This window comes from Oncorhynchus keta, chromosome 29 (assembly GCF_023373465.1).
Source record: "Oncorhynchus keta strain PuntledgeMale-10-30-2019 chromosome 29, Oket_V2, whole genome shotgun sequence".
In the NCBI taxonomy this organism is placed as follows: Eukaryota; Metazoa; Chordata; class Actinopteri; order Salmoniformes; family Salmonidae; genus Oncorhynchus; species Oncorhynchus keta.
The window spans coordinates 9,443,217-9,456,760 of record NC_068449.1 but is presented as its reverse complement, the minus strand read 5'-3'; the positions used below and the strand labels follow the sequence as shown (position 1 = coordinate 9,456,760).

The 13,544-nt window shown below is 41.5% G+C and overlaps 2 protein-coding genes across 3 annotated transcripts in view; one reads left to right on the top strand and one right to left on the bottom strand.

Annotated features, from left to right (window-relative positions):
• Positions 1-4,138, top strand: part of si:ch211-15d5.11 (nuclear receptor coactivator 7) — a 35,042-nt gene extending 30,904 nt beyond the window's left edge. For both annotated transcript variants that reach the window (XM_035742493.2, XM_035742494.2), the window contains one exon: positions 2,592-4,138. In XM_035742493.2, the coding sequence (XP_035598386.1) occupies positions 2,592-2,727 (136 nt within the window). In that variant the 3' untranslated portion in view covers positions 2,728-4,138. The remainder of the gene's footprint in view (positions 1-2,591) is intronic.
• Positions 4,139-4,420: 282 nt separating this feature from the next.
• selenon (selenoprotein N) lies at positions 4,421-10,618 on the bottom strand. Its single transcript, XM_035742495.2, has 12 exons — positions 10,152-10,618; positions 8,770-8,887; positions 8,521-8,651; positions 8,005-8,217; positions 7,631-7,755; positions 7,408-7,545; positions 7,140-7,221; positions 6,165-6,353; positions 5,893-5,998; positions 5,499-5,611; positions 5,033-5,134; positions 4,421-4,826 (listed from the first exon to the last, which is right to left on the bottom strand). The coding sequence occupies exons 1-12, from the start codon at positions 10,371-10,373 to the stop codon at positions 4,659-4,661; spliced, it is 1,707 nt and encodes a 568-aa protein (XP_035598388.1). The 5' UTR covers positions 10,374-10,618; the 3' UTR covers positions 4,421-4,658.
• Between the last annotated feature and the right edge of the window lie 2,926 nt (positions 10,619-13,544).

The following is a 13,544-nucleotide window of genomic DNA, read 5'->3' as shown; positions in this document are numbered from 1 at the left end:
TTGTGGAGGTCTACAAATGTTTTTCTGAGGTTTTGGCTGATTTCTTTGTATTTTCCCATGATGTCAAGCAAATAGGCACTGAGTTTGAAGGTAGGCCTTGAAATATATCCACAGGTACACTTCCAATTGACTCAAATTATGTCAATTGACACATCAGAAGCTTATACAGCCCTGATGTTATTTTCTGGAATTTTCCAAGCTGTTTAAAGGCACAGTCAACTTAGTGTATGTAAACTTCTGACCCACTGGAATTGTGATACAGTGAAATAATCTGTCTGGTAACAATAGATGGAAAAACTACTTGTCATGCACAAAGTAGATGTCCTAACCGACTTTCCAAAACTATAGTTTAACAAGGAATTTGTGGAGCGGTTGAAAAACCAGTTTTAATGACTCCAACTGACTTAAACTGTACGTTCGATAAATCCAACGCATGCACCACACAGAACGCACTGCAACTGCAACGCAAACGCAGCGTTCTATTGGAAATGAATGTACTTTGTACCAAAATGCAATGACGCTGTCGATGCGAACGAGGCATTAGGCTTGTGTGCGGCTGCTCGGCCATGGAAACCCATTTCATAAAGCTCCCGACGAACAGTTATTTTGCTGATGTTGCTTGCGGAGGCAGTTTGGAACTCTGACGTGAGTTTTGCAACTGTGAACTTGTGTGGCCTACCATTTCCACTTCACAATAATAGCACTTGCAGTTGACAAGGCCAGCTCTTGCATGGCAGAAATTTGACAACCTGAAAGGTGGCATCACATGACGGTGCCACGTTGAAAGTCACTGAGCTCTTCAGTAAGGCCAATGTTTGTCAATGGAGATTGCATGGCTGTGAACTCGATTTTATACACCTGTCAGCAACGGATGTGGCTGAAATAGTTAAATCCACTCATTTGAAGGGGTGTCCACATACTTTTGTGTGTGTATATACAGTGGGGCAATAAAGTATTTAGTCAGCCACCAATTGTGCATGTTCTCCCACTTTTAAAGATGGTACATAGGTACACTTCAACTATGACAGACAAAATGAGAGAAAAAAATCCAGAAAATCACATTGTAGGATTTATCATGAATTTATTTGCAAATTAGGGTGGAAAATAAGTATTTGGTCACCTTCAAACAAGCAAGATTTCTGGCTCTGACAGACCTGTAACTTCTTCTTTAAGAGGCTCCTCTGTCCTCCACTCGTTACCTGTATTAATGGCACCTGTTTGAAATTGTTATCAGTATAAAAGACACGTGTCCACAACCTCAAACAGTCACACTCCACTATGGCCAAGACCAAAGAGCTGTCAAAGGACACCAGAAACAAGATTGTAGACCCGCACCAGGCTGGAAAGACTGAATCTGCAATAGGTAAGCAGCTTGGTTTGAAGAAATCAACTGTGGGAGCAATTATTAGGAAATGGAAGACATACAAGACCACTGATAATCTCCCTCGATCTGGGAATCCATGCAAGACCTCACCCTGTGGGGTCAAAATGATCACAAGAACGGTGAGCAAAAATCCCAGAACCACACGGGGGGGCCTAGTGAATGACCTGCAGAGAGCTGGGACCAAAGTAACAAAGCCTACCATCAGTAACACACTACGCCGCCAGGGACTCAAATCCTGCAGTGCCAGACGTGTCCCCCTGCTTAAGCCAGTACATGTCCAGGCCCGTCTGAAGTTTGCTAGAGAGCATTTGGATGATCCAGATGAAGATTGGGAGAATGTCATATGGTCAGATGAAACCAAAATATAACTTTTTGGTAAAATGGTAAAAACTCAACTCGTTGTGTTTGGAGGACAAAGAATGACGAGTTGCATCCAAAGAACACCATACCTACTGTGAAGCATGGTGGTGGAAACATCATGCTTTGGGGCTGTTTTGCTGTAAAAGGACCAGGACGACTGATCCGTGTAAAGGAAAGAATGAATGGGGCCATGTATCGTGAGATTTTGAGTGAAAACCTCCTTCCATCAGCAAGGGCATTGAAGATGAAACATGGCTGGGTCTTTCAGCATGACAATGATCCCAAACACACCGCCCGGGCAACGAAGGAGTGGCTTCGTAAGAAGCATTTCAAGGTCCTGGAGTGGCCTAGCCAGTCTCCAGATCTCAACCCCATAGAACATCTTTGGAGGGAGTTGAAAGTCTGTGTTGCCCAGCAACAGCCCCAAAACATCACTGCTCTAGAGGAGATCTGCATGGAGGAATGGGCCAAAATACCAGCAAGTGTGTGAAAACCTTGTGAAGACTTATAGAAAACGTTTGACCTCTGTCATTGCCAACAAAGGGTATATAACAAAGTATTGAGAAACTTTTGTTATTGACCAAATACTTATTTTACACCATAATTTGCAAATAAATTCATTAAAAATCCTACAATGTGATTTTCTGGATTTTTTTTTTCTCATTTTGTCTGTCATAGTTGAAGTGATATTGAAAATTACAGGCCTTATCTTTTTAAGTGGGAGAACTTGCACAATTGGTGGCTGACTAAATACTTTTTTGCCCCACTGTAGTGTGCGTCAATGTTTAGGAAAACACATCACTTTACACTATTCTAAAGCAAGTTTCTCTCGCTCTCTCTTCCCCAGTGGTCACTTTGGCTTGTGGCTGGATGAAATGCTGTACCTGGGCAGGAGTAGCCCCTGTTACACCTTCAACAACTGCTGCCTTTCGGAAAGAGACGACTTCCACGTCATGGAGCTGGAGGTGTGGACATTCTGGTGAAGACATGAACTCAACTCACCTCGCCTAGCAACACATACTGACTCTCTCTGGCTGTCCAATCACTGCATTAAACAGGACTCTAGAAATCACATTCTAGTACAATAAGTTGTTGGATGTACCCGAGTATTTTGACTTAAATGTGTAGTTTTGGGCTGGAAACTCAACTGTAAATATTCTGAACCCTACTACTGAATGTGGACCAAACTGTTATGTGGAGGGGTATTGGTGGTTTGGAGATTGTACCCTCGCTGCATTGGAAGACTTGTCCTGTTGCAGCCCCCCACTCCTTCCGCAGATTGGTATGGTCCTCACTTTCAGGTGACTCGGCCTTGTGGATACTGTTATTCTATGGTGGAATTCAAATTTCCTTCAAACAATGGATCTCCCCATCTAAAGGCCATGCCTGCCTGCATTTCCACCCCAGCACAACTCGCACTCTTATTCTGGCACCATAGTTTAAAATTAATGAATTGGAGGAACTGAAATCACTACTCCTTGTTGCATATGAACTGGGGGGTGGTAGGGGGTCTAAACTTACTACCTTTAGAAATGTTTCATGTTACCTACATACAACCTGAAATTTACCCATACGTAGAATGTATGCACACATGACTGTAAGTCGGTTTGGGTAAAAGCGTCTGCTAAATGGCATATATTATTATTATTACTCAGATCTAATTTCTGATCAATGTTCACACAGTACAACACAAATAGACGTTATGTCTTTATCTGATACTTCTGGGACACGTCGGTTTCATCCAGTGTTCAGCGCAAGCTCACTCAAGACTACTTTTTAGTAAAGATCCATTTTTATTTTTTGCAGACAATTTGCCACTCAGTCAAAAAGCCTATTTCAAGGGGATGACTCACCTCTGCAATGGCTAAATGTGCTGCCTACATTGCAGCGCTTAACAAGAGGCTGATGGAGAAACCTTTCCTAAGATGTGACCCATTTCAAAGTTTATCACATGTACACGTGATAGAATCCACAATGATTAACTTCTTCTTGTCTCTAAGTTCATTTTGTTATATAATCTTTGGTGTAGTCACCCCTTAAGTTCAGATCTCATGGTCAAGGTGTTAAGAAATAACTAGTCAGTCAACATAAGACTGTTGGCTTTCATAAAAAATATTAACAAAACAAACAATTATTACATTACACATTGTGCCACCATACAGCTTTGTTTCCATGACAGCTGTTGGCAACCTCGGGGGAACAGAGCGGGGGTGTTGCCTGCAGAAGCTTAAGCAATGACATCAGGCCCTACCCAGCCAACTTTGGACTTTCAGGCAAGGCCGTCACAAACTGCTGAAACTCTAGAGGGAACGACTTGACCTGCCCCCCCAACAGAAATAAAACGTGTGGTTCTTTGCATATTGAGAGATATAACAAATAAAACAGAACAATGCATTATGGTGCAGTCTGTTTTGATATGAAAATGTAGATATAAAAGAAAAGTTTGAGCAAATCTCACTGACTGTTATGACATGATAACAGAAGGCATAAATAAGTCAAATGAATTAGCCACTAGTAGGTGAGGTCAAAGCAATGTTCGGAGCCTGGCCACTGTTCTGAACATTGTACTTTAAAATAGTTGGTAAGTAACAGCAACATTAGCGATTATATGGAATGGGATTAGAAGCATGTTAACTTGAAAGAACATCTAGTAACTGAGTATTGAGTTTAGTTATGAAAAAAAAAAATGTTGTCTTGAGGGCTCAACTGGTATAGTGGCCACTGTCGTTTGAAGAGGTTGTTGTAATACTGATCATATTGGATGCTAGTAAAACAACCTGAAAAGTTAACAGCTGCCAAGCCAGCACTTTAGGAATCTGATCCCTACACACAAGTTAGCTTTTTCTTTGATCATTATCCTTCACAGAGGAATTACTCTAGTTTTTACACACACACTTTTGACCACCGTTCGTCTTTACTGTGCCAGATGCTCCTTTGCTTTCTCCAGACCCTCTTTGAGGAAGTTGATGTACGTTGCAGTGGATGGGTCCTCGAACCCCCCAGAGAAGCTAAATGTGGCAGCTTCCTCCTCCGGCTTCATGGACGTCTGGTCCAGGAAGTAGTTAGCATTGATGTGGTGAACCTAGAGAATTTAAGTCATTAGAGATTCAAGTCATTTTCAACCCTCCCCTCCGTAAGCTGTTGTCATTTCCTCCAAACCCTTTTTTAAATGTGTTCGCTGGCTATTTAGCAACGCCCAGAATCAACAAAGTGAAGTATCCACTTAAAGGTTGTTGATAAACAACTGGGATGTTGAGATGGAAACATGATGTAACTGTAAGGACTTACAATAGTGCCGTTGGGCAGCGCCACCATCATTTCTACTGGAAAGTTGTAATTCTCCAGGTGTAGGCGGGCCCTCTGACTCTCAACCGGGTTCTGCTTGTTAGCCTGAGATTAAGATTATTAGGATACATCACCACCACATCAATCAAAACAGACAGCAGGACCTCGACAACAGATGGAGTGGAATATGTTCAACTTGAAGTCACTTGAGACAAACTTTGATTTAGTAATGAACACTATCCATTAAAAGTGGTATCATTATTTTCAGCTTGAACCTTGAGGATGAGCCAGTGGTGCCAGCTGGTGTCACTTTAAATCGAAGGATGGGCTCATTGTAATATCTGGAATGGAACCAGTACAAAGTTTCCATGTTTAACACCTTTCCAGCCATTCCATTACAATGAGCCTGTCATTTGATTAAACTGGCTACCAGCTGGGCTGGGCTGAGCAATATGGGCCGCTCACTCACCTGCATGTCCTCCAGCTCTTTGACCAGGGACCAGCTGCTGACGAAGCTCTGGTTGAGCAGGGCCAGGACGGGCGAACTTTCCAGGACTGTCTCCCGGAGAGTCCGCCCCGAACCTGTGACAACGTGTTTGGAGGTAGCAAAAAAGGTCAGATGCAAGGCTGAAGACATTGTAATATTCAGTGCACAAACGGGTAAGGCTATGCTGCTTTAACTGGATGTCTTTCCCTTAGTCACTCACTTCAACCCCCCAAGATGACACCCCTTTACCCCCAGGTCCAGGATATACTTTATATTTTGTAAGTTAATCACTTAAAATGGCCCTAAGTGAGCACTAAGGTGGATTATAATCATTATTATCTTCATAGAGCACAGTGTCACAGGTGAACCGTCTCACCTCAGCAGGATTGGTCATCTAGTGCCCCCCAGAGGAGGATGGAGTGCACCAGCTTGCTCTCTTCCTGCGCTCGCTGAAAGGCCTCCGAGAAGGGCAGGTATGACACCTGTGGACAATGGAAGGAGAGATGTACATCATCACAATGGTGCGGAGTCTATCAAGTTATTTTTGAGAGAGCTTGGGGACTACCAAGCTGTGACCGAAGTTCAAAGGTGACTAGAACAATCCCCTAAATAGATGGGACAAAACTGAGCAGGCGTATTGAGCTGTACCTTCTTGAAGGGGTAGAAGGTGACCTCGAGGCGGCGAGCAGCCTCCTCGCGGCTGATCTCAGACGTCCAGTGTATGTCCTCGAAGACAAACTGGATAGGGTCGCTGCCTCCACCTCGGCTATCGATAATATTCCCCTCCTCATCCTGGATGAAGGAGGGAGTGGATGGACCAGCGGCCTGCAGCTCCATCTGACAACACACAGCGTTTCTTAATATGAATACTACCGTGCTCCACTCTCATATGCTACGAGTGCATTCTCCGAGGACGTTATCTTGAGTACGAGAGTGTGGAGAACGCATAAAACATTCCATTTGAGAAGCACTCGCACTCCCCTGACTGTATATCCTCACGCTGCACCTCCCCATTCCCTGAACTTCCCTCCAGCCAGGACATTGGCAATAGAAACGAAAAACAAGATTTCCACATAGCCATCGTTTTACTTCATAATTATCAGCTAGGTAGTTTAACAGGCAAAGACCTACAACGGTTGTTATGCAAGGTAGATGACTAGCTGTCCATTTTTTTGTGGGTAGCTAGCTAGCCTGTTAGCCATATTTACATACTATGGGCTTGATCGATGCACATGCCACAATTAACACAGTATTTATTAATGTATCAAGACAAAATATTGTTGTCATGCAATATGTGAATGGGCACCATTTCATTCCGAAGTCTGAGTTTATTTTCTCTTGCTTCAGCTAAAATATTCTCTTCCATTGATTAAGACATTTTGAGTCGTTTTTTACATGTGTCGTGTCATATTTCTGTGCATACTTTCCGTTGAAGCTTGCGTCGATGCATGCTTCAAAATATGTACAAATAGAGTATGCATCTGAGAGGTGCCCTCCGTGCTTTGATTTGGACTCATACTCTGACCGTCCCGTGCACCAATTTGCGTGCTCGGAGATCCCATAACAAATACAATACATCCTACTATGTCACATTACACAGCATGACAAGGCACAGAAGCCTACCTGTGGCAGGTATCCAATGTCCACCTCCATATTACTGTTCTCAGTGGCTCCATAGAGCCACTCCATGTCCACATTCAGAGTCCTGTGAGACCGGGAGAAGTCAGTGTCTGCCATCTTACATTCACTTACAGATATATCAGTAGCATTACTATCATCCAAAAGGTCTACTCTGGATGGATAAGACACAAAGTCTGTAGACTACAGAGGTAATTCTGGTTACCTCTGTTACTGATAACAGAGGTAACAGTCAACCGTGTTATTCACTGACCTGTCGTTGGGGACGTAGAGGGTGAACTGTCGGACGTGGGAGGAGTCCCGGGAGAGGATGATGTTGCCAGTGAACTGGCCCGGGGTGAACCAGAAGGGGAAGTCTGGGACATCATTGAGCTGAAACTCTGCATGGATCCTGTGGAGGTACAGGGGTAATAACATGGTAACTAATTGTAAACGCAATGGACTAGGCTTGATGAGGAATCTCAGAGTTCCCTCACCTGAAGACAATGTCTAGATAAAAGTCACTGGCGGCTCGGATGCAGGCCACTGTTCCCTGAGGGGCAAAACGAGACTTGATGAAGGGCCGTGGATGGAACATACTTAACAGGGAGTGAATGAGAACCTGTGGGGAAACAAATACAGTCACTGCTAGGTTCATATATTTTCTTCAACCAAGTTGTGACATTTTACATTTTCTACCGATACCATGACAGACTATGCTGTAAAATCATCTCATAGTCAAAGTAACACTTGGTTTTCGCCAATGTATATATAATCATCGCCAAGAGTTTGAGTGATGATCAAGTGTAGTAGACAGTTCAAATCAAACTCAATATAAAATATCAGATACAGTCACTTCCTAAAACCGTACCTCTTTTCCTCGTGGTGCAGGAGGGTGGTAGCGATTGTTTGGCAGGTACCCAGTGAAGATGTTGAGCTCACTCTGAATGACCCACCAGGTGTCCCCCACTTCCCCTTTGTTTTTGGGGGGCAGGAAGGCCCTGAACTGGCTGGCAGAGAAGGACATGGAGGGCACAGCAGGACTCTGCCAGGAACGCAGCCCACTCAGGGAACTATGAGTAACCTGGAGAGGCAGAGACTTAATTGTGATATCTGAGGCTTTCTCTGCTAAACCTTGGACTGTCTATTTGAACCTTTTTCTCCCTTTTCTGTAATTTATCACCATAAGTCCTTTTATAAAAGCAACTTAGGTCATCTTTTGAATCCACTCAGAGACACAGCTTCGAAAGCAGTAAAATGTTTACAATGTAGTGTGTTATCTATTCTCCATTCGAACCACCCAGTTTATAATTCAGTGCAATTCACAGGTAAGGTAAGTTATCACTGTTATTATAACGTGAGTGTTGGGCTGGTCTACTCTTATTACCCCGAGGAAGCCGTCCTTGCTCTTCGTCATTGTGTCAAGCTGCAGAGGCTGCATCTTGGCCTCCAGGGTTAGGGTCTCTCCATTGGGGTCATGGGTCACTTCCTCCTCAAAATCTGCTGGAGGTGAGATCCCTGCAGGGAGGCAGGCAAAAGGATACAAACCAATGACTGTGTATTCGTGTTGGGTTTGTGGGGATGGAGTATTTTGGATTTGAATGTGTTAGGGTGCATAAGAAGGCTGCTGGTGAACCTGTGAGTTTCTCTGCGACGAGTTTGAACTCCTCAGGACTAAGGTACAGGTCATGGTTTGTGTCCAAGGAGGAGAAGAGAAAGAGGCCCTCGGTGCCCAGTGCTTTCAAGGCCACTTCCTGTTGGAGGAACACACAATAAGGGCTCCTTATTGCGTCTTACCGTGTCAGTTCTCACACTCCAGTGATATTCCTGAACAATGTCTGGGACCGATCAGAGTGAACCTTTTTAACACTAACCTCTAAGCATACTACAATTTTGAAAACATTGTTTTGGATAAAGAAAGCAGCTACAAATATATCAGTTTATCAAATGAGTGTACTTGAAATTAAACATGCCAAGGAAGTGAGGGGATTAGTTTCCCAAAAGAATGTTGTAACCCTGAGGCCCTTCTACACAAAAATCCACTGACTGCGTGCCCTCTTATGTTAGCTCAATGGATGGAATAAGGAGAACAACTTGTGAGCCAGACAACTATTTCTGTAAGTGGGGTGTTAATTGTGGGACCAGCTGTGGCAGACATCCAACCCCCTAATAAAACGATTTTTAATTTTTTTTAAGTTTAAAAAACACTATGGGGTATAAAAGTGTTTGATCCCACAAAGACAAAAGGTATGTCTTCAACTTCTAAAACCTTCCCAAAAATGTAAAATAAGCCACATGTTTTCAAATACTACGATTAACTTTTAAAAGTTAAGAGAAATAACTGCCATCAGCACAAGACTTGGCAGAGAAAATGCAATCTTTGCGATAATTTCAAAAGGTAATTCATGTTTTATGTTTCATGTTTTCATGTTTTATCCACAACAATCAGTTGTGGGAAAAGTACCATGTTCATACTTGAGTAAAAGTAGAAAATGACTCAAATAAAAGTGAAAGTTACCCAGTAAAATACTACTTGAGTAAAAGTATTTGGTTTTAAATTTTACTTAAGTATCAAAACGTAAAAGTATAAACAATTTATTTTTTTATATATTTTTTTTACGGATAGCCAGGGGCAAACTCCAACACCATCTACAAACAAAGCATTTGTGTTTAGTGAGTCCGCCAGATCAGAGGCTGTAAGGATGACCAGAGACGTTCTCTTGATAAATAACTGTGAATTGGACCATTTTCCTGTCAAAATGTAACGAGTAGTTTTGGGTGTCAGGGAAAATGTATGGAGTTAAAAGTACATTTTTTTCATTAAGAATGTAGTGAAGTAAAAGTACAAGTTTACAAAAATATAAATAGTTAAGTAGAGATACCCAAAAAAACGACTTTAGTAGTACTTTAAAATATTTTTACTTAAATACTTTACACCACTACAGTCAATTCAGATGCAGAACTAAAGACATCTGCTGAACAAGATGCGTAAAACATGGATACAGATGTTGAACTTACATGACGTTTAAGTAGCTGTGAGTCCTGATAATATGTGTAACCAAAGGCAAGAAGGGGAACAATAATGAACATAAGCAATGTTGACATTGCTCCAATGATCCAAGATCGCTTGGACCTGCCAGGCGCCAGTCGTTCGCCGCCTTGAGATTTGTCCAGACGCTCATCCTCCCCCAAACAAGCTTTCTTGTCCTCCGGGATTCTTTTATCCACGTCCGCGGCCATTCCTTGCTCTCGCCCCTACACAAACGCAGGCGTGCTCTCTCGAAAGAAAATCGGCGCAAAGTACCCTTATCTATTGGAAATACAGCTACCAATTACGGGTCAAATGTACTCTACTCGGTAGAACTATCCGCTACTCTGTTGCAACCAACAGCTAGCTATATATGTAACGACATTAATTTCTTGATATCCTCATCTCCTCTCCATTCAACGAATACATTCCCTGAGGGGCAAGACAGCATTAAAGGGCCAGTGTGCTATTTTGTTATTCGTTGGAATATCTGCTTGGTTCATCATAACCATAATAATATGTCGGATTTGCCAGAGAACATTGGATGAATGGAAAGCCGTTAAAACATATATTTATATAATGTTTTTCATCTATAATTGTATGTTTTGATATCAATCATTCAAAAATGTATATCAAGAAATGATTTTATCAATATCAGTAATTCGATTTTATATATATATATATATATATACACAACCTTTATTTAGCAAGGCAAGTCAGTTTAAGAACAAAAGTTTAAGAACAAACAAAAGTTTAAGAACAAATCAAAACATACAATTGTATATATATATATATATATACAACCTTTATTTAGCAAGGCAAGTCAGTTTAAGAACAAATTCTTATTTACAATGACGGCCTATCGGGCGGCGCACCGGCCAAACTCGGACGAGGCTGGGCCAATTGTGCGCCGCACTAAGGGACTCCCAATTACCGCCGATTGTGATACAGTCTGGATATCAATAATTCCCCATGGGATTCAATGGAGAAATAATTAAATTACCGCCATCAAAAATTGGATTAAGTTATATAAAAAGGAATTATTGATATAAAAAAAATTATAATATCAAATTCTAATTCATTATATAAATAATTGCTGGATTCCAAATATATTAGCATATATACAACTTAATTAACAGTGAAAATCAATCAGCTTCGATTCACCACTTTTTACATAAAGTTCCATCGAGACTTGCATGTGGTCGAAGTCGCTAATGTTCTGTGCTACTAACTTTTTTAGATGCGGTGAGTTCGAGTCCCCTTGCAGACAAACACCCCACAAGGGCCGCGGCTTTTGTGGAGCGATGGGTAACGATGCTTCGAGGGTGACTGTTGTTGATGTGTGCAGAGGGTTCCTGGTTCGCGCCCGGGTATGGGCGAGGGGACGGTTTAAAATTATACTGTTACACTGGCACGAAATCAATAATTATGAGTCTATTTCATAACATCAGTAACTATTTTTTCCCCTTTTTGACATTATGTAAACTGTTAATGCATTAAAGCCAATTTATGCTTGCTCTGGCAATGCGATCTGGAGGCTAGGCAGAGGTTTTGACACAATTGTGGAGCCTCTGGAGGCTTGCAGAGGCCAAGTCGAGCTCTGTACCGCATCGCTTTGCGCCTCCCAAATGTTTTAACAATGTGGAGGGCTCCAGATAGCACCTCACTGACATGATTGGTTGACGGTAGTTGGAGGCCGGAGGTCCTGTATAAACACAAACTCACTTCCTTGACCACTTCTGTCACAAAAGTTCTGCTCCGTGAAGCATGAAAGCTCTGCATTCTGCAGAGGCTGCATCACAGTAAGTGTTGTAAGGCCAATGCAGAGTCCAGATTGACCATAAAGAGCCTTTTACATCAGTCTCAACATCAACAATGAAGAGGTGACTCCGGGACGCTGGCCTTCTAGGCAGAGTTGCAAAGAAAAAGCCATATCTCACACTGGACAATAAAGATGGGCAAAAGAATAGACACTGGACAAAGCAACTCTGCCTGGAAGGCCAGCATCCCGGAGTCACCTCTTCACTGTTGAGACTGGTGTTTTGCAGGTATTATTTAATTAAGCTGCCAGTTGAGGAATCTGTTTCTCAAACTAGACACTCTAATGTACTTGTCCTCTTACTCAGTTGTGCACCGGGGCCCTCTCACTCTTTCTATTCTGGTTAGAGACAGTTTATGCTGTTCTGTGAAGGGAGTAGTACACAGTGTGGTACTAGATCTTCAGTTTCTCGCATGGAATAGCCTTCATTTCTCAGAACAAGAATAGACATGAGTTTCAGAAGAACGGTATTTGTTTCTGGCCATTTTGAGCCTGTAATCAAACCCACAAATGCTCCAGATACTCAACTAGTCTAAAGAATGGCAGTTTTATTGCTTATTTAATCAGAACAACTGTTTTCAGCTGTGTTAAGATAATTGCAAAGGGTTTTCTAATGATCAATTAGCTTTTCAAAATGATAAACTTGGATTAGCTAACACAACGTGCCATTGGAACACAAGAGTGACAGTTGCTGATAATGGGCCTCTGTACACCTATGTAGTTAATCCGTTCAAAAAAATCTGCCGTTTCCAGCTACAAGTCCTTTACATTAGCAATGTCTACACTATTTCGGATCAATTTGATGTTATTTTAATGTACAAAAAAAGTGATTTTTCTTTCAAAAACATTAAGTGGCCCCAAACTTTTGAAAGGTGGTGTGTGTATAGAGAATTCCTTTAAATCAACTAAATGTATATACAACAGAATTCATATTTTATATCAATAATTGTATGGATTTGTTAAAACAGCTTTCCATATTGGATGTGCTTGTCCCAAAACATCTGTGGCTTCTTGCTGCTACAAATATAGATTTCTGACATTGGTGCCAATAATAAACAGAACGCAACTGCTCAATAAATTGAAAGATGCATGACAACATATTGTAAAAAAAATCCATGAAAGTGTAAAAAAAATAAAAATCATAAACACTGATGGAATGGTACTATAATTGGATTTAAGGGTAACAGTAATTTATAGGAGCACAAACTGCATTATAGTAGCATTTCAGCTCAAGTTACAATCTCAAACCATTTATTGAGTTAGTCTATATAGTTTATTCTAAATTCAGAGCTATATTTAATGTTTTACGTGCTGCACAGGAATTGAATACAGACTGTATAAATATTTAGCATTTTTCACTAGATTGTCTCAGGCCTGCTGCCAGAATGACAAATTATTATTTTTGAAATGTATTTTATTTCACCTTTATTTAACCAGATAGGCCAGTTGAGAACAAGTTCTCATTTACAATTGTGACTTGGCCAAGATAAAGCAAAGCAGTGTGACAAAAACAACAGAGTTACACATAAAAACATAGTCAATAACACAAAAGAAAAATTTCAAA